Source organism: Mandrillus leucophaeus, unplaced genomic scaffold (genome assembly GCF_000951045.1).
Source record: "Mandrillus leucophaeus isolate KB7577 unplaced genomic scaffold, Mleu.le_1.0 Scaffold588, whole genome shotgun sequence".
Lineage (NCBI taxonomy): Eukaryota > Metazoa > Chordata > Mammalia > Primates > Cercopithecidae > Mandrillus > Mandrillus leucophaeus.
The window spans coordinates 1,761,090-1,785,514 of NW_012106341.1; the positions used below are offsets into that span (position 1 = coordinate 1,761,090).

The window sequence follows — 24,425 nt, forward strand, 5'->3', positions numbered from 1 at the left end:
TGGCTTATGCCTGCAATCTGAGCACTTCGGAAGGCCAAGGTGGAAGGATCACTTGAGGCCAAGAGTTTGAGACCAGCATGGGCAACATGGTGAGACTCCGTCTCCACAAAAAATAAAAAATAAAAAAATTAGCCAAGCATAATGGAGTATCCCGGTAGTCCTAGCTACTTGGGAGACTGAGGCAGGAGGATCCCTTGAGCCCAGGAAATTGAGGCTGCAGTGAGCCATGATCACACCACTGCACTCCAACCTGGGTGACAAAGGGAGATCCTGTCTCAAAGAAAAACAAAAAACAAAAACAAAAACAAAAAAACAAAAAAAGAGTAGTCATTTGATGAGAAATCTTTTTAAGGACTAGTGTTTAAGGATGTTACATGGAACATGAATGGAAACATTTGAGAACTATTAGGTATCTTAAACGAGTTACCTACTATACAAATTAATAATAATTCAAGTGCATTGAATAATTTTATTCCAAGTTTGAGGGGAAGAAACTATAGGTCTGGAGCAGAGTTGGTCTGGGCAGGAGCCCTCCAGAGGCATCTGGCTACTCAACCTCAGGTAAGCCAAGTCTGCTCTGGGCCTCTGCTTCTTCCTATCCTGTGGGATCTACTAGATCCTGAGGATTCTGAGAAAAACCTTCAGTTTGGCACTGAGTCAAGAACTCCCACAGATATGGTAGCTTCAACTGCTTTCTCTGTTTGCATCTAATGACTATAAGGAAATAATATTATAATCAGCTTAAAAATAGGAAATGATGCCTTTCCATTAGCCAAACACTAAAAATGCAGGAAACAATTTTGTCAAAAATGACTTGCTGTGACTATTGGAAAAGTTCCAGAGATTAATAGCGGTATGGACAGAATTTGTAGACTTTATAAACAGTCGTATGTTGAGGAGGTTGTTCATAAGGCTACTCACCATCACACTTCTCCAGGATCTGAACTGTATCTCCAATTTCCAATGACAGGCCATATGGAACGGTTCCTCGGAAACTGGCAATAACTATAAAAAAATGATATAGAATATATGAAGGCAACCATGTCCATTACAGTTTATTATTAAATATTATTGACTAGGAAAAATGAATATAAATAGGAAGTATAATTTGATAGCTGGAACCCTCTGTCATATTTTAATTTTATATCTTTCTAAGAAAATCACTAAGTTCATATACTTTGCCAACTTCTTGGTCAGATTCAGTATTATAAACATGCATTTCAAATATATGAAATGTATTAAAATAATATGAAACATATCAATGCTATCACCCAATAACAGATATAAACAAAGGTATTGCCTGAGAGCTCCTTAAAGGACTGTGACCCTTTTGTTTCACTGCTTTCTTCACTCCCTCACCCAAATGCCCGGCCCATAGTAGTTAATAAATATGTGTTCAATAATAAATGAGGAATATATCTCCTGCTTATTATTAGGCTTGGTTTACCTTTCTGCTACATTGTTTGGAGCAGATTGCTTTTCCATAAACTATAAGCTTCTCAAGAGAAGGGACTGCATCAATTTGCTTACATTATGTGCCCAGAGCCTAGCATAGTATGTGGTGCATAAAAGCAGTCTTCTTGTGCAGTAAGCAACAGAGACACTTTATTTAGTAATGATTGGGCCCTCCTGCAGGTCTAAACACACAGCCACCACAATTCCCACTTGCACAATACCACTTGGAATGGGGAGGGGGATCACAATTAATTATAGATTAATGGTTTAGATTAATTGGTTTCTGAAACATTTTGCAGAGCAGAACAGGACTAGGATGTTGTACCCATAGAGAGAAAGTACACATAGATTAGTCCTTTTCTGGCAACTCCAGGAATTATAGAGAGAATAAAGCTCAGTGATTCTTCCCTGAATAGTAAGTAAAGCTTGAGCCAGAAATGAGGAAAAGATGGAGAAATAAAGAAAATGCATTTCAACACACAAAAAGAGAGAAGACATCTCCTATGAAATACTATGCACACTGAAATCAACTCACAATTCACATCAAAAGAAAATGATTCTTAAAAGGCCAAAATTTTAGGAGGGAAACTTATAATTTTGCTTCAGAGTGAGATTTAGATATAACTCCAATCCCCAAAATAAGTGATTGCTACTGTTGGGAATGTATATTTTAAAAACCTAAAGGAACACACTCATCTGTCAAAAATGAAAACATGCCAATAAGTAATGAGTTTTTAAAGAAGTCTCATGCCCTTTTATGATCTCAAAACAAAATTAACAGTAGAGGTCAAAACACAGGACAGAAAACACAACCCAAAGTCCATGAGACAGAACAAAGTAACGATATGGATAGAAACCAATTAAGAACATTTAGCCAAGCACTAATTTATGATATCATTTTCTAACTACAGCCACGAATACCATATAGCCTCATAACGACGTGCAAACAGCTTTTTGCTGGCAAAACAATCAAGGGTCTATATATCTTGACAGATGACTTCATTTAACTTTCAGAGACCTCTTCTTACAAGGGATCAGCAACTGAACTGACAGTAGATTGACTGCAATTTAAAAGACTTCAAGACAAACGTACACTCAGAATTGCCTTTCCAAACTCTGCACTACTGATGTTTCTCTTAGAAGTCTTGGCGCATGGACTTCCCAACACAGTTCTGTACACAACACAGTTCTGCACACAGCTCTGACCGCTCAGGAACACCCTCGGACACCCAGGGCTGCCTCCCTCACTTCTGGCTCTCCGCTCTTTTTCCTCATCACTTTCTTGAACACAGCAGTACCACTAATAGACTTCATTTCTTCACCTTCCTCAGCCCCTGCAATCCAGCCTTAGCTGTGTTTTGAAATTGCTTTACTAAGATCTCCAGTCCCCTCAATGTGGCCACATTCATATCACCTTCCAGGAGTCCTTCCTCTCTTGAATCTTCTACTGCTTCTGTCACACCCGCCAGTCTTCTCCAGACCTTCCTTCTTAGCTCTCCTCTTAAACGTTGGTGTGATCCAAGTTCCATCCTCAAGATGCTCAAGTGTAGGAAAATAGCATCAAGCCTGGCATTTTGACACATGGATTTGAACCTCAATCTCATCACTTATTACCTGTGTGACCTGGATCAGGATATCAACCTCTCAGAATCTCCACACCCTCACTGTAAATCATCACTGGGTGAGTGAATGAGGGTGTGGCTGGATGTAAATAACCACTGGGTGAATGAATGAGGGTTAATGAATGAATGAGGGTGTGGTTTAAAGGTGTGGCCATTACCATTAAATGCTCTGGTCTTCAACAGTCAGGTTCTTTTATTATTGGAAATACTATTTTAAGAGTGTGCTTTAAATTCTAAGAACCACAAACTGCATTACCGGGGAAAACTCATTCTTTCACAGGAGTTATTTAAAACTGGGATGATAGCTTGTCTGAGCCATCACCATGTATTATCTCATTTCTTATCCAAACAGTCTATGTGGGTGAATTCTGATTTGACTATTCAGCTATGTAATATGTAATATGTAATAAACATTAAAGGTCAGCAAAGACGTTCCCTAATCTCACTGGCCTTCAGATGGTTCCTCTATAAAACAAAGGAGCTAGACAAATGAACTGAAGTTCCCCTGCCAGTCTCAAATTCTGAGTCTGCAAGAGGACTTTCAGCTCAGCAGTGACATGGCATAGTACTTACCAAAGAACTGTCTCCAAACCAGCCTAGTCTGTGTAATCACTGCCTGTAATCAAGTGGACACTTGTCTCCACCTGCGACAGCCATCTGATAATGCAGAAGAGACAGCCTGATCTCAGCAGCTCATGAGGCCCTTATCAACTGCTCTCCAACTTTTCTAGGCTCACACCCAACCCAACTCTCCACACACTGCCCTATGCTCAGTCACACTCAAATTCTCATCGAGCTTTTTCTTGCAGACCTCAGTGCTTTTACATCCATTATTCCCTTTTTAGGGGGTTGCCTTCTTCACTCCTACACTGGGAAATGCAAAGCAGCTTTAATTTAAGGCTTTGCTCCAAGGTTAGGACATTAGAAGATTTCCTGATGTTACTCCTTCCTTTTTGTCATCTGTGGGTCCACGTGGAATGCAATTACTCCCTCATCTGTGTTCTCAGGATACTCTGACCACACCTCAAATATAGTAAGGCATCACATAATATTACAGCACTTTGTCTATCTGTGTCTTTCTACTTGGGAAGAGAAACTATTTCTCATTCATCTTTCAAGAGCCAGCATGAGCATCTGAGTATAAGAATGGAGTACAAACACGTGGAATGAATGAATGAATGAATGAATGAAGCCACTGAGAAACGGTGCCTAGGTTTTAATGGATTTGGACAACCTCAGGGACTCTTCTCATAACTAAAAGTATCTAAGAAATAAGTTTTAAAATGCAGATCATATTGGAGAGGAATATTTTTCAGGATATAGTTCAAGGAATGACTCTGATCTTTATCTTCTAAAATGGCAAGTCACTCTCAATCATTGAGTTAGACAAGTAACTCCACCTTGCTGTGTACTAATGAATAGATGGATGGATACTACACTCAGGAAAAATGTTTAGGCTTCAGGTTATGAAAGAGAAAGGCAGTTCTAGGTAAAGCGAAGAATTTGAAAATATGGTTGGCTCATGTTTCTCAGTGGCAGCATATAATATATCATAAACTAAGGAAAACCAGTTTAGCAAAGCAGACATCCAAACACCATGTATGCATTAATGAAGCCTCAATATGCAATTCTGTCAAATGCACTTAAAGCATCTGCTATTTTCAAATTCCATTTGGAAACAACTTTTCAACTAAACCCCTTTAAATTTCTCCAGCTGTTTCTACATGAAACATGTCTATAATTGAAAATGCATTGTCACCAGTTATTATAAAGTAGCTGTCTCTTTATACAACAGTTTACTCATCATACACTTTCCAAGGGCATTTTCCCCCAAATAATATCAAGGTTTACCAAAGATGCCTACACAGCGTTTTGATCCCTCAATTTCCTTTTCTTGTTTTTCTTATAAATTGAACAGTTTCTTATACATTGATCCTTAGTAGCTACAGGAAACAATCATAGAGAATGAACCCTTGGTAAAGCTGGGAATATAAATATTCAGTTCTATTATTTTAGTCATACTGGCCCTGAGAGCACAATTTTAAACTGCATATAAAAACTACTGCTGTGGTGATGTGTTCATCTCTGCACATTTGCTACTATGGAAAAATTTACTTGGATTAATAAACTTGGTTTATATGTATATAAACCCAGTTTATAGGTAAGTCCTTAAAAAATTTCTGTCAGCTGAAAACACTAAGTTCATACCATAACCATTTTGAAAAAGATGTCCTAACCAACTGCCTATTATTACTAACAGTGTCATCATTCCTTTATATAATGACATCAGTTCAGTACCTATTGACAGTTTATTAAGAATTAAATAGCCATGAGAAACAGTCTCAAACACAACTCCTAATTTTCTATGAGGAAGATAAAAAGAAGGTAAATGATGCAGTGAAATGGGGACTCATTTCTTAGTTTCAACGATGCTATTTGCTCATGCCAAGAACCAATGCACATTTTAAAACTTTTTAACTGAATACAAAGAAAATCACAAGAGTCCATGACTTTTAAAATTTTAAAGCAAAACAAAGTATTAAGAATTATCGGCCAGGAACAGTGGCTTACGCCTGTAATCCCAGCACTTTGGGGGGTTGAGGCAGGCATATCACTTGAGGTCAGGAGTTCGAGACCAGCCTTGCCAACATGGCGAAACCCCGTCTCTACTAAAAATACAAAAAGTAGCTGGGCATGGTGGCGGACGCCTGTAATCCCAGCTACTCGGGAGGCTGAGGCAGGAGAATTGATTGAACATGGGAGGCAGAGGTTGCAGTGAACTGAGATCACGCCACTGCACTCCAGCCTGGGCAACAGAGTGAGGCTCCATCTCCAAAACAAACAAACAAAAAAAGAATGATCATAAGTCAACTACATAGCTCTAAACCACAGACAATAACATACCCTTCCTCATCATTGTCAAAATAATATTCAAAATGATTCTACTTGGCAAAGGTCAATTCCAGCCCAGCACAGGCTGCCCTTGCCCTTTACAGGCTGACCATCTAAGATGAATGGAACACAATGCAGGAAAGAAATCATGAAAATGCTTTGTCTTTGGTGATACAAAGGAAGGAAAACTTCTCTCTTCAGGTCAGAGTTTGGCTTCATCTTTCTGCTAAAAGGATCTCCAACTCATGAACAGGTTGTGGTTTAAAAGGTCACTTATGAGCCAACTGCTTACAACACAGAACACACAAAGCTACTCTTCTCAAGTTCTGAGGCTAGCCCACAGAACCCTATTTCATGGCAAAAGGAACTTGTTTTTCACAGCAAAAATAAGCTGACTGCACCAGAAACTAAATATAAAATTTTATATCAGTGCTTGTAAAATATTGAACACTGGTGCTGAAAACATAGCAGTGTCCGTCAGAAGGCAGTGATGGAGCAGGCATTGGTGTTGTAGACATTCTCAAGGAATTCTGTGTCACGACTTCAGAGGACATTTCAAACTGGTTCCTTCCTACATCCATGTTCATTTCACATTCGGCTCTGGCATGGCATGGAAGTATCCACTAAGGTTTATCAACTTTTATGAGGATTATTTGGGAGGGCTCATAAATGGAAAAGAGATAAAGGGGTAGAATTTCTGAAGAACCTAGATAAGATTTGGAAGAAACAGAAAAAAAGGAAAGGGATTAAGGACAACTAAATTCTTTAAAAAAATTTTTTTTTATTTATTTGAGACAGAGTCTTACCATTGCCCAAGCTGGAGTGCAGTGGCATGATCTCGGCCCACTGAAACCTTCACCTCCCAGGCTCAAGCCATCCTCCCACTTCAGCCTCCCCAGTAGCTCAGACTACAAGCGTGTGCAACCACGCCTGGCTAATGTTTGTATATTTTGTAGAGATGGGGTTTTGCCATATTGCTCAGGCTGGTCTCAAACTCCTGAGCTCAAGCAACTTGCCTGCCTTGGCCTCCCAAAGTGCTGGGATCACAGGTGTGAGCCACCACGCCTGACCAAGAAGAACTAAATTTTTCTCAGGTACTTTACTTCATGAAATAGTGAACTATGATGGAAAAGGAAAAGGGGTCACCTCTTCTACATATGTACAAAACCCCGCTGTAGGGAAAGATAAAATATGGTGGAAAAAAACAAAGCAATAGTCTATTTCAAGGTACTTCCCTGTTTTCTAGCTGTCTGGGACAGGGCTGGAGGAAAGATAGAAGTTATTTGGAGATTTCTTTTGGTACTATCATTTTGAAAGTATAGCATAGAACTGTTTTTCTTCTTTAGTCCCTTCTGTTTTTTCCCCTCCAGAAGATGAAGTTAGAAGCAAGCTGGTTATTCCTAACCGCAAGGAACTCTCCGGTGGCTACCTGTGTCACAGTAGGACTATGTGGAGATGACGTGGTATCTCCCGGATACTGCTCTGTGATTCAAATGAACTCACTGGGAAGAATAAAGAAATGCTGTGTTCCATCTTCTGGCCCTCAGACCTGCCACATGTTTGAGATCTGCCTTCATCTGGTAATAGGTTGTGCCCACAGGCCTCAGACACCTTGCAGGCTCACCTAAGAGGCACAAAAATATGCACATTCGAAATCAGGACTGCATTCTTATGCCAGTTATCACGGTCAGCCTTTGAGACATGTCACACAACTCCTTTCTGGCCTATGTGACTTTGAAATATCAGAAGCATATTGAATGAAAGGTACATAATTGTTTCTGAGATATTAAAAGGTACCACCTGAAAATACATTGCTGCCTTTGACTGTTAAGAAGATAGCTCTCCCAGGGATTGCAGAACGTCATCCTCCTTGAACCACAAGGCCAAGGCAAAGCATGGTGGTAGGTACTGTGATGCACCTCCCAGATCCTTCTTTGGAAATCAGTGACACTCCCTATGGCTGGGAGTGCTAGGGTAGACAGTCCTCAAACCCTAGCACCCTTCAGGGATGGCTTCAGCTGAAGAGAGCTGCTTTGCCCAAAGCCAGGGCTACTTCTCAGGGTGGCTCACATCCAGTGAAGGCTGGGCCTTGGCACTACAACTTGGTACAACTCTGCAGGGCCATTCCCACTTAAGTGACTAAGACCGTCACTAGGCCTGCATCACAGATCAACTCCTCCCTCTGTCAAGTTCTGCTTCCTTCCTCGCCACTGCACTGAGGTGAACCCCAAGAGGACTTCCTGCTAAATACCCTGCAAGCCAGTCTCCATCTCAGGGTCTGCTTCCCGAGGGGCTCAGCCTCTTACAAGCTTTCAAGCACTCCCCATTCAGAATTTACTTCTGGCCCAATTTGTTTAAAGTCTTCTTTTTAAGGGAGAAGAAAAAATAACATGATTGCATTACTATTTTATCTTAAGGATTTTGCTAAGTTTTTCATGTGTTAGTTCTAACCTTCTATGACAGACATTTCAATACTCATTTTAGAGATAGAGAAACAGGAAAAAAAAAAAAAAAAGAGGCAAACAAGGAAGAGAAATAATAACATCAGGAGGGAATTTTTCCACATTCAGATTTGAAGACATTGTCACTATGGCAATAAATGAACTCATTTTATTCTCCAAAGGGTCATAAACAGGCTCTTCACTATGGATTTCATGTCACAAATGCTAAGGTCCTCTTTCTTTCCTAAGTGGCTACAAGAAGAACTGAAGGTTAAAAAAAAAAAAAAAAAAAAGATTTAAGCTAATTATTGCATCCACCTATCCATACTTTTAAAAACAATGTAATATGATAAAAAGGTTATGATTTTGGCCAACTGCCAGCCAAAAGGAGCATCCTAGAAGAGATGAGAGGGAGCCCAAACAATTATTTCAAAAGCCTCCTAGCACTTAGGAAAGGGCGACAATGTGAATTAGATGGAGGCTTGGGATTTATCTCCACCGCTTATGAACCATGTGGTCCTTGGTCCTTCCATTTGCTAGCACAGGATGACTTCCCCTGCCTGGCCTACCTCACAGGATGTCACAAGGATCAAACAAATATATGAGAATTCAATGTGTAAGGAAATATGAATTAATAACATTTTTTCCATCATAATTGTTAACTGGAAATTTGCAAGCTAGATCTGAATCTGCCACAGATTCAAAAGCCAAAATAAGCCTTCCATTTATAATAGTAAATAAAAAACCCTTTCTCTGTTCTGTTATTACAGTTTCTTGGAAATCGTTATTAAGTTAAACTTAGAAAGACTCAGGCTTAAGCACCTCAAGAGGAAAAAAGGCTGATACTACTGCTTTTTCTGATAAAGCAGCAAAACAACAACAATAACAAAAAACATCTTTGGCAATGAGACTGATAAGGAAAGCAATGGGGTTAAGAGGGATTTTCCAAACACGCTAAGGCAGAGTTAGGAAGGGAGGCAGATGCAGTTTTTACCATTCACTCTGCACAATAGTATTATTTGTGCAAGGGACAATACATAGCACCAGGCGGGAAAAAATTACAATACAGTCTTCATGTCCCAGTGGAGAATGAAGTTACAGAAGGCAATTGGTTTTCCCACAATCCAAATGAAAAACTGTTTTAATAAAATATCATTTTGCAATCAATTGTATTTAATCCTCTACCAATATTTGGTAAAAATAAATGAAAAGCCACCTTTTTCCAATGTGAGATGGTTAATATTCAAATAATATTACTTAAGATTAAGAACTAAGATTATTTAAGATACAGGATTAAGTTTGCTGACTTTTGGTTACTTTTAGTTTTTTTCTGTAAGGGAAGAGAAAAAGAATGTTATATCCCTCTGTTCCTTTTTTTCTCTAATTTCTCTCTTTGAATACTAATACTCAAAGTCACAAAACATGTAACAGAGTAGAATTGAAGTGGTACATCCAAATGTCAGTGCCGTCTCCACCCTGTACTGGAGGGACTCAGCAGCCAGCCCAGTATTACGAAAGTCACCAAAAAAAGTTAGCAAATATCACAAAATGAATTGGAAGACAGGGACCCAGCCTCCACACACTCCACTTTAAAGCACCCAGCTTCTTTTTGCAGCCTCATCTATAATGTTCTCTCCAGTATAATATTCAGCCCTGTATCAGCTCCAGTCACTCATCTTCCTCATACAACTAAGCATTTATTTTTCTGATTTTTCCTCATAGGTATTCCTTTTCCCAATGTGGATTTTGACTCCCATTCCTAGTGTTGACTTCTTAAGAGGTCTGCTAGATTATTACCTACAAATTGCCTTACACTCAGAAGAAGTCAAACTCGAAATTCCTACAACTACTCCCCCTTTTGCTCTGATGACTAAGCCAATTTCCAATTTTGAACAAATACTAATTTTTACTGGCTCTGGCCATTGACACCTAGTCAAAAACTATTTCTCAAGGAGATAGGGGAGCCAGTGAACAGTTCAACGGAGAAACAGAGGAGCAAAGTCCAAAGTTCTTTCAAAATCTAGCTCCTACACAGTTTCCCAATCTCGCCCTTTACAACTCCCTGCTCAACAGTCCAACTGAACCTCTCTTATCTATGCCTTTCCAATTGCTTTTCCCTCCACTTGACATCTGGGCCTCTTACTCCTGTCCCCTTGACAGGTCTTCTTCAAAACAATGCAAGCATCCTCCTCTGTCACGCGCGTCCATGTGAAGAGACCACCAAACAGGCTTTGTATGAGCAATAAAGCTTTTGCAAGTCACAGGGGTTACGACGGCTGAGCTTCAGCTCAGAGGCCTGACATCCTCAAGGAAGGCTTACTCTGTACCCTAACTCCACCACACCAGTCCACTTTACGTCCCTCCATCCTCAAGGAAGGCTTAGCCTGTACCCTAACTCCACAACACCAATCCCATTTACATCCCTCCAACACTGATTACACTCAGCACCTCTACTTTTGGGGCTCCTTTATGTTCCCAATACCCAGCACAATGCATGACACCTAGTGGGTACTCAACAAGTGTCAGTTGAATATATAAATGGGATGAAATCACCAAGGTGTGCAGTTGACTCATTTATTAAATTAATATTTAATGGTTATTCTCCATGTGCCAGTATTGTGCTAGGCACTAGGAATACAATGGTGAAGATAACACTTTGCACTGGTGTTGAGTTACTAAGTCATGAGAAAGAACAAGTTTCCCACATTTTTTGGTTGCTACAAAACACAGTTCAGAGTGTGTAGACGGATAACTCTTCAGGTGCTTGGATTTTGTCATTGGTCATTCAATTAGCACTTCTTTTATGTGCATTTAATCAATTTTATTAATTTTTATCAATTTTATCAATTTCTACTATTGGTAGGAATTTTGTTACCTCAAAAAACTAAACACATCTTTAAGGAAGGGACTAGTAGTCCAACCAGCAGAGCACCTAGAAATGAGGATCTCTTAATTGTTTAGCAAATACCGCAAAAGTCAACTGGAGGATAGAGACCCACGCCCCACACACACCATCTTAAAGTACTGATGTACTCTCCTACCAAAAAGCATTCTCAAAACCATTACTCACATGTGCTGAGGTCTACTTTCAGGCTAGTTCTCCCTTCTACACCTCTGTGTTTTATATTGCCAGAGATTTTTTTTTTTTTTTTTTTTTGAGATGGAGTCTCGTTCTGTCGCCCAGGCTGGAGTGCAGTGGCGCGATCTTGGCTCACTGCAAGCTCCGCCTCCCGGGTTCACGTCATTCTCTTGCCTCAGCCTCCCGAGTAGCTGGAACTACAGGCGCCCACCACCACGCCCGGCTAATTTTTTGTATTTTTAGTAGAGACGGGGTTTCACCGTGTTAGCCAGGATGGTCTTGATCTCCTGACCTCGTGATCCGCCCATCTCGGCCTCCCAAAGTGCTGGGATTACAGGCTTGAGCCACCGCGCCCGGCCCAAGATTTTTAAATGTACACAGCAAACAGATACACTTATAGTTAGTTCTATTATTCTTATGTGGGAAAAAATTAAGCCCACTGACTTTTTTTTAACATTTAATTTTGAATCCATTTCAGATTTATAAGGAAGTTACAAAAATAATCCAGGCATGGTGGTATGTGCCTGTGGTCCTGGCTATTCAAGAGGCTGAGGTGGAAGGATTGCTTGAGCCCAGGTGTTCCAGGTTGCAGTGAGCTATGATCACACCACTGCACTCCAGCCTGAGAAACAGAGTGAGATCCTATCTCAGAAGAAAGGAAGAAAGGGAAAAGGAAGAAAAGAAAGGAAGAAAAAAGAAGTGTCAGGAGGTATTCAAACCAGAGTGACTCCATATTGAACAGAGGCTGGGAAAAATAAGGCTGAGACCTACTGGGTGGCATTCCCAGGAGGTTGGGCATTCTTAGTCATAGGATGAGTTAGGATGTTGGCAGGACTAAAATACAGGTCATTAGGACACTGCTGATAAAATAGGATGCGTTAAAGAAGCCAACTGAAACCCACCAAAACCAAGATGGCAACGAAATTGACCTCTGGTCCTCCTCACTTCATTATATGTTAGTTACAATGCATTAGCATGCTAAAACACACTCCCACCAGCACCAGGACAATTTACAAATGTTATGGCAATATCTGGAAGTTACCCTATATGGTATGAAGGGGAGGAACCCTCAGTTCTGGGGATTGCCCATCCCTTTCGTTGGTAACTCATGAATAATCTGCTCTTTGTTTAGCATATAATAAAGAAATAACCATAAAAATAGCCAACTAGCAGCCCTTGGGGCTGCTCTGTGGAGTAGCCATTCTTTTATCCCTACTTCTCCAATAAACTTAACTTGCTTTCACTTTGCCTTGTGGACTTGCCCTGAATTCTTTCTTGCTTGAGATCCAAGAACCCTCTCTTGGGGTCTGGATCAGAACCCCTTTCTGGTAACAGAAGGAAAGAAAAGAAGAAAGTAACACAAATAGTATAAAGATATATTCTTAAATAAGCTTCAGCAAATGTGAAGATCTTAAATAAATAAAGTACATTTACCAAAACCAGGAAGTTAATGTTGAATAAATATACTCTCTTAGTCCATTTTGTGCTGCTGTAACAGAATATCACAGGCTGGGTAATTTATAAAGAAATTTAATTCTCACAGTTCTGGAAGCTAGCACGTCCAAGAACAAGGCACTGGCATTGTGGTAAGAGCCTTCCTGCTTTGTCTTCACATGGTGGAAGGATGAAGAACAGGTGAACTACCCAAACACAGCCTGAAGCCTGAAGCCTCTTTTAATAGGGCCTTAATCCCATTAACAAGGGAGGAGTCCTCATGGTCCTATCTTTTTTTTTTTTTTTTTTTTTTTTTGGAGACGGAGTCTCGCTCTGTCACCCCGGCTGGAGTGCAGTGGCACGATGTCCACTCACTGCAAGCTCCGTCTCCCGGGCTCACACCATTCTCCTGCCTCAGCCTCTGGAGTAGCTAGGACTACAGGTGCCCGCCACCATGCCCAGCTAATTTTTTTTTCTTTTTTTTTTTTTATTTAAGTAGAGATGGGGTTTCACCGTGTTCACCAGGATGGTCTCCATCTCCTGACCTCGTGATCCACCCGCCTCAGCCTCCCAAAGTGCTGGGATTAAAGGCGTGAGCCACCGCGCCGGGCCTCCCAGTCTAATCATTTCTTAAGGTCCCACCTCTTAATATTGTCTTTTTGGCAACACCTGAATTTTTAAAAGGATTACATTTCAACATAAATTTTGGAAGGGACAAAAACATTTAAACTATAGCATATACTTTTAACTGTTCTACAGTTCATAAGCAAATTTCACCACTTGTCCAACTAATGTCATCTTTGTCCTGTCCAGGATTGCACATTACATTTAGTTGTTACATTTTCTTAGTCTCCTCCCATATTGGACAGTTTCTCAGTCTTTGTCTTTCATGACTTTGACTACTTTTAAGGATATTGGCCATTTATTTTGTACAGTATCTCTAAATTTTGGTGTGTTTCCTGAAGATTAAATGTAGAATATGCATTTTTGGCATGAATATCACAGAAGTGATGATGTGCCCTGCTTGGTGTATCTCATTAGGAGGTATATGATGGTGATAGGTTTTATTACTGCTGATATTAACCTTGATCACTTGGTTAAGTGTCTGCCAGGTTTCTCCACTGTACAGTTACTATGTTTGCCTTTGTAAGTAACAAGTATCTTAAGGGAAGATACTTTGAGACTATGCAAATATACTGTTTTTCATCATATCTCATAACATCCATTGATAATTTTCGCCTTGCAACCTCAGCCATTTCTAATCATGATGTTTTCTCACAGGGTTATTCAGACACAGCTGGATTATTTCAACTGCAATCAAAACCTGTAATGAGTTCTTGTTGAAGTGGATACAATATACTTAGTTTAGTCTTGATTTCTTTAATATAAAGTACAAAATTAATACCACTACCATAGGCATCCTTGAACCAACTACTGAGTGTATCAGGTGAAATTTCAAGTGTTTCAGAAAATGAAAAACATTTCATTTATTTCAGAAAACGGAAACAAATGAACATTTTTGTCCAATTTTCATACATGGCATGATTTCTTTAGATATTACTTCCTTAACCAAATAATTTGTATATGGGTGTTTAGTGAAAAAGATAGCTTTTGAACGATTTCAGCCAACATTTTCAAGAAAAACTGGATGGGTCTTACAATTAACTGTATTCATCTTCAGGTTTGAATCAAACCCTCTATCTTCACTGCAATTATCAGTGACTTATAAAGGAATCAGGTAAAATGATATATATTTGTTTCATTTTCTGGCAGGAATCTAGACTTCCTAATCATTTTGTATAATAACACTTATTTTTAACTAAGGTCTTAGGACTTACTGATATTCACAGAAGTATCAGAAGTTACTAATTCTGTGGCATACTGTATGAGAACTATGTTTAACTGATTTTAAGTATTAAAATCTTACTTCAAATAAGACACTGGCTACAAACTACAGTGAGCATCTTTACAAAGGATTTACATTTTGGAAATGTTATAAAGTTGGCTGTTTGGAATCAGTAACTAGATTCTGAAGCTACCTCACAATAGCCTACTTAATCGATGAAACAACTGAAATAATAATTCCACACGTAATGCAAATTGGGTGATGGGAGGGATTTATACATAGTAGTGGCAGTATAGTATGGGAGAGGTAGAGCGGTCTTGGCAAACGTAGAGACAGAATGAACATGAGCTGACTCCTCCTCAATACTGTGTTTCTCCTCCTGGCCTCCTAGAAAACCTTGATTCCTGAAAAGCCTCACCCCAACTTTGCCACAACTTGGTGATCCATCCATACTGTTCACAGGCCCCAGAAGAGATTGGATAATTATGAACACACCTTGCTTTCTTCCATCATTTCCCTTTTCCCCAAGGGAATGTAGCTGCACTGAGAACACCAATCTCTCAACCATACCCCATCCCAACCCCTATGGAAAACATAGTAGCTATCTGACCAATGGGAGTTGAGGGAATGAACACTCATGTCTTCTGGGATCTGGGTTGAGTCCAGGTCAGCCACTCTTCAGACTTGCACAGTATTGGGACTAGAAATGCCTTATAGGAACTCTCACACCATTCTACGTACGGTACGTGTAAACCTGGTATTCATGTGGCTTATGTTATCTAGGAAACTAATAAAACTCTGTTATTTCCACTTTACAAATTCTCTATGAAGCCTTTCTGCTTCCTCTTAATGACTATTTTTAAAATGAAAAGATATTAAGGGAAAAAATGCTGCTTGTTTATCATAGAGATTTTAATGACAAGTTAAGGCATAATTCATGAAACTCTAATAGCCAAATCGGGGAATCAGGAAAAAAATGAACATTACCAACTCAGCACTTATCAATTATAAATGAACTTTTAAATTCTTCCTCAGGGTTTTTAGAAGGCACCAGGCTCCCCTGAGAATCATGCCCTCTGTTCTTCTGCTCTTCCAATTTTATAAGCTAATGAAGCAGTTGCTTTCCACCCCTTTCTTCCCACTGTAAATTTCAGCTAACTATTGATTTCAGATGCTGTCTACAATAATTGAAATCTGGGTTGTCTTTGTTTGCAAAAAGCTACACTATTTAAAAGAAACTTTAAAAAAAAACTCCCTACACCACCACCACTCCCCTGCCCCCGCCCCCATTTTTTCACGGAAATCAAAATCCCCATGCTTAGCTAGGGTTAAAATCTTTAGAAATATTTCTCCTTTGCTCTCTGCTATGAAACTTGCCAAACAAATGAGATAAATTCTCCAAAATATCTTCAAAAACAAACAACAGGTCTGGTGTTAGGGCCAAAAGCAGTCACTGATTTCACAATAGGTTAATTAGGAACAATCTATCTACTGCAGTTCTTTGGTTCAAATGATAATTTTGCTTTTGTTTTTATTTTTCTGACCATCAACAGAGGTGACTTGGCCTGTCCATGAACTAAATCTGACAATGTGCATGCCCTTGGTGCTCACATACAAACTGGGTACCCTTAACATTGCAATCCAGCCAATGCAAAGCAAAATAACAAATTCCCAAAGATAAGAAGATTCAAAGAAGAATTTTAAACAATTCAAAGAATTTTATTTTTTGGAAGACAATCTAAAACTTCCAAAAATATGCTCAACATTCAAAAATTAAATTGAGGATGAGACATAGTCTTCCCTAGGTGTGCAGGAATTCATAGATAATTTCCATTAACAAAAAGAAGAATCAAGAGCTCAAATTCCTAAGTATGTCTAGAAGAAGGTATACCTGCATGAAAAGTACATATAAGATATGACTTTTTCTTCTTTTACTAATGACTGTAATTAAGAACTATCTTATTTTATAGCCTCTGCTAATAGCTATTTGTTATTACTAACAAATATTCGTATCTTATAACTAGATTGCCAATTTACTAATAGTTTCACTATTAATAATATGGGTTAATATTAATATAGTTTTAGTGAATTCTGGAAGTTAAAAAGCAACCTATATAAATGAATAATTTAGCTATTTCTAAATCTAAGTGAATGGATCAAAACACTGACCACAGGCCATCAAGACCCCAAAATAATATGCTTAAAAATTCTGAGTTTATCAGCTTCTGGTAAAATTCAAATATAAATAAATAAATATCCCTGCTATCTTTCCTATCTTTACCTCTTACAGCTAAAGGAAATACAATTAAAAAATTAAGATACTTTTTGAAAACTTTTTAAATAACTGAGTTTTAAGGTCTTTTTAGTATACTAAATGTTCAATTTTTAAATTTTTGATAAATCCAGAATAGCAGATTTGCCTACTAAAGGATGAAGTCTTAAAAAAAATTTCTGCATTTTGCTGTGAGTTCTTCCTAAAAACACAGGCAAGCAGGAAAGTCAACTTGTTTGTTTGCTTACCTAGGAGTTAAGTCTAGAACTAAGTCATATTATGGCAGAAAATCCCAATTTACAACTGGAGCTGCAGAATTAAAAATACCCAGCATTATGCAGAAAAACTTCCCTACATTGTATTTGAAGCTGTGTGACAGGTATATAAAAGTACTGACTGTTTCTCAATCACCACCTGCTCAGCACCTGAGTTCTGACACAATAAGTAAACAGGACAGGCTAACCAAGATCTCCTCAAAACAGATGAGTTAAGAGCTAATATTTTCCTTTCTTTGCCACAAGACTGAACCTTTTTTATCCTCATACATGTGTAGAAATAACAGATCACTCTGTCAGTTTTCCAAAATCTAGTTTGGTCCTGCTAGAAATAACTTACATCAAACTACTCACTGTGCATCAATCTTGAACCCCCCAGGTAAAAAAGTTCACCTTCACACTATTCCCCAGCCGTGGCAGGTCCTTTTGCTTCTTAAAGCATAAAACAAAACAAAACAAATATCAGTCGGAACACTTAATGCCCTTCATGTAGTCTGTAGCTTATCCCGACTGGCCTCATGAAAAGCCAATTTTAGAATTTACATTTGTTTTGGGAAAAGGGGAAATGTCAATCATGTTTGAAGACTAGTCTCTGACTAAATGATCATACCTTCAGAAACTGAAACCTGAGAGCACTGCAAGACCATGTGGCACAGAAGACAGGCCAAAACTGACTTTGCTTTCTATGCCAAAGAGTCACTGGTACCCTAAAAGAAAAAAAAAAAAATTAAGGAAATTTAATAAGTAAACTAAAGGTGGGCTTTTCAGGGAGCTAGAATATAATGAAAAGGTGTGGTCACTGCTAATCACAATGGCCTGGCTTCAGATGTTTCTTTCATGTTCTGTCACCATCAAAACTCTGGTAAAACATGATCTAATCCTAATACATGATCTAATCCTAATACATGATCTAATCCAAATTTCATTTGGAATTTCTCCTTAAATATCTCTATACTTATCCAAGTATTTGTACTTCATTTTCCTGCCCATTTCTCCCCAGAGTTCTGGAGGGTCAACAACAGCAGCTGGAATGAAGGTGGAGGCCAAGTAAGGATGGGAGATGGCCCATTATCATGTCCAGCCCTGCCGGGGGACAAACGCTAGACAGTACACAGAGGACAAAAGCTGATGCAGAAAGCCATTACGATTTTTCTCTTCTAAACTATTTTGCTCCAGAAATCAGCCTTTTATATTTAAGCATAAAAAAAAGAATCAATAAAATACTACCAATGAATATGAGGAGCTTTAGCACACTTTGGCAAATCTGTTTTGCTAGTTCAGAAACTTACTTGTTAGTTCTTAGCTGTGTTTTATATAGATGAGGTAAATACCAGAGATACGAAATGTTTCATCTATATAGGAGACTAGGTATCTGTTCTCAAAGGGCCTACACCTAGGTGAAGAAAAGGGGCAGATACAAATGAAAGTAAATAGAAAACAATACCTATTTATCCTTTGACTAGTTCAGAAAAGAAGTGATACTTGAATTTCATCCATAGCTCTACACATAAAGTGGAATAAAAATTCCTGAGGCCACTTATAGTGCAGGAGGAAGTCTAACGCCTTCCCATGGGCAAGTCAGACGGATCCACTCCATGAATCTGAGCACCAGCTGAAGCACAGTATTTCATCCAAAAAGGACCCATCATTTCCATGAATTCTCCCATGTCTCCTCTGAAGCTAATTTTCCCCATCTTTCAACAGCTTCCTTCAAGTTTATGTCTTTTAATTTATTTATTGCAAGGGGAGTTCTAGTCTAATATTTCCTCAGAGGGTTCCCAAACCATTCACAGCTGTCAAACACAACTATACACAAAAAGGATCAAGGTCCCATCTATGGGTTCTTCCAGAGTTTCTTCGCCCTGCTTTCCCAGTTTACATGAGCCAGCTGATCTCCACCACTAACAGACTACAGCATAGGCCCAGTACAAACCCCAGAAAGCCCGATATCATGTGAAGGGCATACAAAATGCTATGTTGAAAACACATGCATATGATTATTGATGCTTCCAATTAATATCAAAATTATAAACTGCAAAAGGCCACTAACTATGGGCAGGGACATTAACTTGGTACTATATTCTGTGTCAGGACAGTGTGAGAAATACCTAGAACAGAAAGGTTTACCTTTTCCCCTTCACATGCAATCTCCTCTGTCCCTATCCAGTTCCCCCCAGGAGATGCTGTGGTATGTGTTTAGCACAGTATAATCACTTACTCAATGTTTACTAAACATCTACCGCAGACCTCAGTACCACTCTATGTACTGAGCGCAGACCTCAGTACCACTCTATGTACTGAGCCAGAAGTATTCACAAACTCAGTACAAGCACTCCTCACAGCAACTCTCTGCAGTAGGTATTCTTATCTGTATTTTATAGACAAGGAAAGCTGGGCCCAGACAAGAGAAGCAGTTTGCCAAAGGTCACAAAGCTCGATGGTGGTACGGGAGAGGGTTCCACCCTTGACCAGCTGATGGCTGTCCCAGCTGTAATTACTGCTCCTTGAGAGGGGAGCAGGCACAGAGCAGTGGTGAGGAGCATGGCTCAGGCTTCTGCCTAGGTGGGTTCAAATCCCATTCCTGCTACTTATTAACCATGTGACCCCAGCCAGCTATTAACCGTGCTGTGCTTCAGTTTCCTCAGACTGTAAAATTGGGGTAATAACAGTATTTGCCTCCCAGCGTTCTGTGGGAATGGAATGAGTCCTATGGAGAACATGGATGGTGTTCAGCACAGTGATGGGCATACCTGGGCAGCAAAGGCACGTGAGCTGTCAATGTTGACCATTTCTTTGACTACTCCTATAATCACCTGGCAAGTAGTTAGCAACAGTAAATGTTTCTAATGAAATGCTTATTTTCTTAGCATCCAAACTCTGGTTCCTGAGCTGCAATTTCCTGCTAAGGAAGCCAAAGTCCTGCAAATTGCCCCCAAAATTCAAGTACCACTTCAGTCAAAGAGGAGCCTTTCTTCTTTTTTTATTTTTGAGATGGAGTCTCACTCACTCTGTTGCCCATGCTGGAGTGCAGTGGTGTGGTCTTGGCTCACTGCAACTTCCACCTCCAAGGTTCAAGCGATTTTTCAGCGATTCTCCTGCCTCAGTTTCCCGAGTAGCTGGGATTACAGGTGCCCATCACCACGCTCAGCTAATTTTTGTATTTTTAGTAGAGAATGGCATTTCACCATGCTGGCTAGGCTGGTCTTCAACTCCTGACCCACATGATTCACCCACCTCGGCCTCCTAAAGTGCTGGGATTACAAGCATGAGGCACTGTGTCTGGCTGAGAAGCCTGTTCTACATATCCTTCATGAATGATTTCCACAGTTGCTCTACAAAGCTGAGGGAAGCCTGTGTAGGGAGAAGCACTGAAGCTGTGAGATGTACCTGAACTTGGTGCTGAGTTAATGCAGAGAGCTTTGGCAAAAGCCTCTGTTTCTTAAACCCTTAAGATTTGGTGTTTACTCCTATTCAAGTTGTAAAGAGCATCCAAGGCAACCAGACAGGGTGACAGAGCAAAGTTACACTCCCCCTCATAAAAACACATCCTTTGCTTCTCATGGAGCAAAAGCTCAGGAAGAAAGCACAACATTAGATGACATCATGCCTTCCGGATCAGAGACCAGAGGTTTTAGGTTATTAGCCTTTCTACTATTTTTTAAATCAGTAATATTGATGGACTTTTGTTTGTTTGTTTGTTTGTTTTTAAAAACTCTGTCCTTGGAATCCAACCACTAGCATACTAATGAAAGAGAAACAGGCAAACAGGCATTTTGTGCTCCGTCCCTGGAAAGGGGATGCATACCTTGTGCAGCATTATTTCTGCAACTTGAAAATCGATAAAGAAAATCCTCATCAATTCATTGTATGTCTTTTAGAAATCAACAAAAATTATTTTCAAAAACATACTTACTCTTTAATCTATATTCTAGCTCTTTTCATGTCATTTAAAAAAATAAAACTTTGATATTTCACATTACTGCCAGCCAGCAGACTGAGTGACGCAGTACAGAAACATGTCTCTTTTCCTTATCAGTCATAAATGCTGTTCAATGCGTGTCCTTCCTAAACTGCTTTGTTCATGGCTTTCCGTGGCAAGAAAATGTTTATTGTGTATACGTGAATTCTGTTTTTCATCTCCACTTGTTTTTCAAGAAAGACTATTTATGTATGCATCTTTGAGGCGATACAAGGATGCAATGCTTTCAATTTTCACATAAAATGACTTAATAAAAATCATCAATCTGCCTTAAAAATGTAAAGATTATACTGGATAATTCAAGCATCACACGGGGCCTGTCTCAGCCTTTAAATATCATCTCAGGCTTTAAATATCATCTAAACGCTGAGACTCCCACATTGATATAGAAGCCTGTTCTACATATCCTTCATGAATGATTTCCACAGTTGCTCTACAAAGCTGAGGGAAGCCTGTGTAGGGAGAAGCACTGAAGCTGTGAGATGTACCTGAACTTGGTGCTGAGTTAATGCAGAGAGCTTTGGCAAAAGCCTCTGTTTCTTAAACCCTTAAGATTTGGTGTTTACTCCTATTCAAGTTGTAAAGAGCATCCAAGGCAACCAGACAGGGTGACAGAGCAAAGTTACACTCCCCCTCATAAAAACACATCCTTTGCTTCTCATGGAGCAAAAGCTCAGGAAGAAAGCACAACATTAGATGACATCATGCCTTCCGGATCAGAGACCAGAGGTTTTAGGTTATTAGCCTTTCTACTATTTTTTAAATCAGTAATATTGATGGACTTTTGTTTGTTTGTTTGTTTGTTTTTAAAAACTCTGTCCTTGGAATCCAACCACTAGCATACTAATGAAAGAGAAACAGGCAAACAGGCATTTTGTGCTCCGTCCCTGGAAAGGGGATGCATACCTTGTGCAGCATTATTTCTGCAACTTGAAAATCGATAAAGAAAATCCTCATCAATTCATTGTATGTCTTTTAGAAATCAACAAAAATTATTTTCAAAAACATACTTACTCTTTAATCTATATTCTAGCTCTTTTCATGTCATTTAAAAAAATAAAACTTTGATATTTCACATTACTGCCAGCCAGCAGACTGAGTGACGCAGTACAGAAACATGTCTCTTTTCCTTATCAGTCATAAATGCTGTTCAATGCGTGTCCTTCCTAAACTGCTTTGTTCATGGCTTTCCGTGGCAAGAAAATGTTTATTGTGTATACGTGAATTCTGTTTTTCATCTCCACTTGTTTTTCAAGAAAGACTCTTTATGTATGCATCTTTGAGGCGATACAAGGATGCAATGCTTTCAATTTTCACATAAAATGACTTAATAAAAATCATCAATCTGCCTTAAAAATGTAAAGATTATACTGGATAATTCAAGCATCACACGGGGCCTGTCTCAGCCTTTAAATATCATCTCAGGCTTTAAATATCATCTAAACGCTGAGACTCCCACATTGATATTTCTAGTTGGGGCTTTTCCCTTGAACACCAGATTAGTATACTTAGTATATTCAACTTCTTATTTAATACCTCTATTAAACCGAACTCCTGAACTCTCTGTCCCACCCTACTCAACTCACAATCCAAAATCTGTTCTATTGTTAGCCCTCCATCCCAGTAAATGGTCAAGGCATTCTTCCGGCTGCTCAGGCCAAAAGTCCTTTACTTCCTTTCTTGCCTCCTTTCTCTTACATCCTTTACCCAACCCATCAACAAATACTCTCCTCTACTTGTAAAGTATATATCTGGCCATTTCTTGCCCCTTACACCAATGCCAACCTAGTCAAATTACCATCATGGGTAGCCTGGATAATCAACAGCCTTCTAAAGCTCTTCCTGCTTCAGAAACCTTGACTTCAGTCAATTCTCCACTGAGAGCCAGAGTGATTCTTCTAAAACTTAAGGTAGATCACGTCATACCTCTCCTCAAAATAACACAATTTCTTTCTTCATTGTATACTGACAGACATTGGTTATTTTCAAATTTGGGGCTCTAATGAACAATGCTACCAAGGCCTATTCTTGGTTATGCATAATGTATAATTAACAAAGTAATACAAACCTTTCTGAACTAAATGTCTTACCTTTTATATTCTAAGCTACAGAACTTCACAGGAAAGGACAACTTCTTTCTCATTATTTCATGCTACTAAATACACTCACAAAATAACCAAATTTCCAAGTTAAGAAACTTAGTTTGCATAACACAGCTGGTCATTGAGAAAGCACTAATCAACAGAAATGTTGAAGACCAACCTAAAGTATTTAGTGACATTGATGATAGTACAGATGTCTTCCAAATGCTGACATAAGCCAAATCCTCAATATTCACTCAGCATCCACCATATGCCAGCATCATGCTGGGTGCTAGGGATTCAGTGATAATAATAATAATAATTAAAAGCTGCCTTTTCTACCTCATTTTCATTGAGTTCTCTAAGCTCTCACTGAGCTTCCAATTAGGCTCTATGCAAGGGAAATCACCACAAGCTCCAAGATACCCTGGATGAGGACAAGGAATACAACAGACCCAGCTTCCAATTTATACCGTGGGTTAGAGTAGCTACTCACTGTGCACCTGAGCTATTTTAGCAGGGAGACCTATGAGACTTCTTGCCCTTCTGGTCTTAGTTTAAACTGCTGACTGGCCAGGGAGAGGACAGCCAACTCTATCAATGTGATAAGTTCCTTTTTCAGCCACCCTAATGAGAGCTCATGCCTCAGCCCCTCTGATTCCTCCTCTATTCAGGTGCCGGTATGACCTATCCAAACGAAGTCAATCATATTCCTCTCACATAAAACCCTTCAATGGAGCCTCAAGACTAATGAAATCAAGTGCTAACCCTCTGTGGCCTGGCCCAGCTGCTTGCCTTAATTGGGGCCTCATCTCTCACTATCTTTTATTTTCTTTATCAGCAACACCAGATCCTTGTAGCTCGTATCACTCATAATGCTGCTTCCTAACTCCAGGTTGCTCATGTGTTTCCTTCTGCTGAGAACAGCCCCATTCACTGTTTGATCATTTTAGATTCAACTAAGAGGGTGTCCCCTCCACCAGAAAGCCTTCCCTGGCTACTTCTACACAAGCATACAGCTAACTCCCCCAACCCCTGGGCTCCACCTT

General features: G+C 39.4%; 1 protein-coding gene across 2 annotated transcripts in view; it reads right to left on the reverse strand.

The window, feature by feature from the left end:
• Positions 1 to 24,425, reverse strand: part of DOCK4 (dedicator of cytokinesis 4) — a 491,532-nt gene that overhangs the window by 284,026 nt on the left and 183,081 nt on the right. For both annotated transcript variants that reach the window (XM_011999203.1, XM_011999202.1), the window contains exon 2: positions 922 to 1,005. In XM_011999203.1, the coding sequence (XP_011854593.1) occupies positions 922 to 1,005 (84 nt within the window). The remainder of the gene's footprint in view (positions 1 to 921; positions 1,006 to 24,425) is intronic.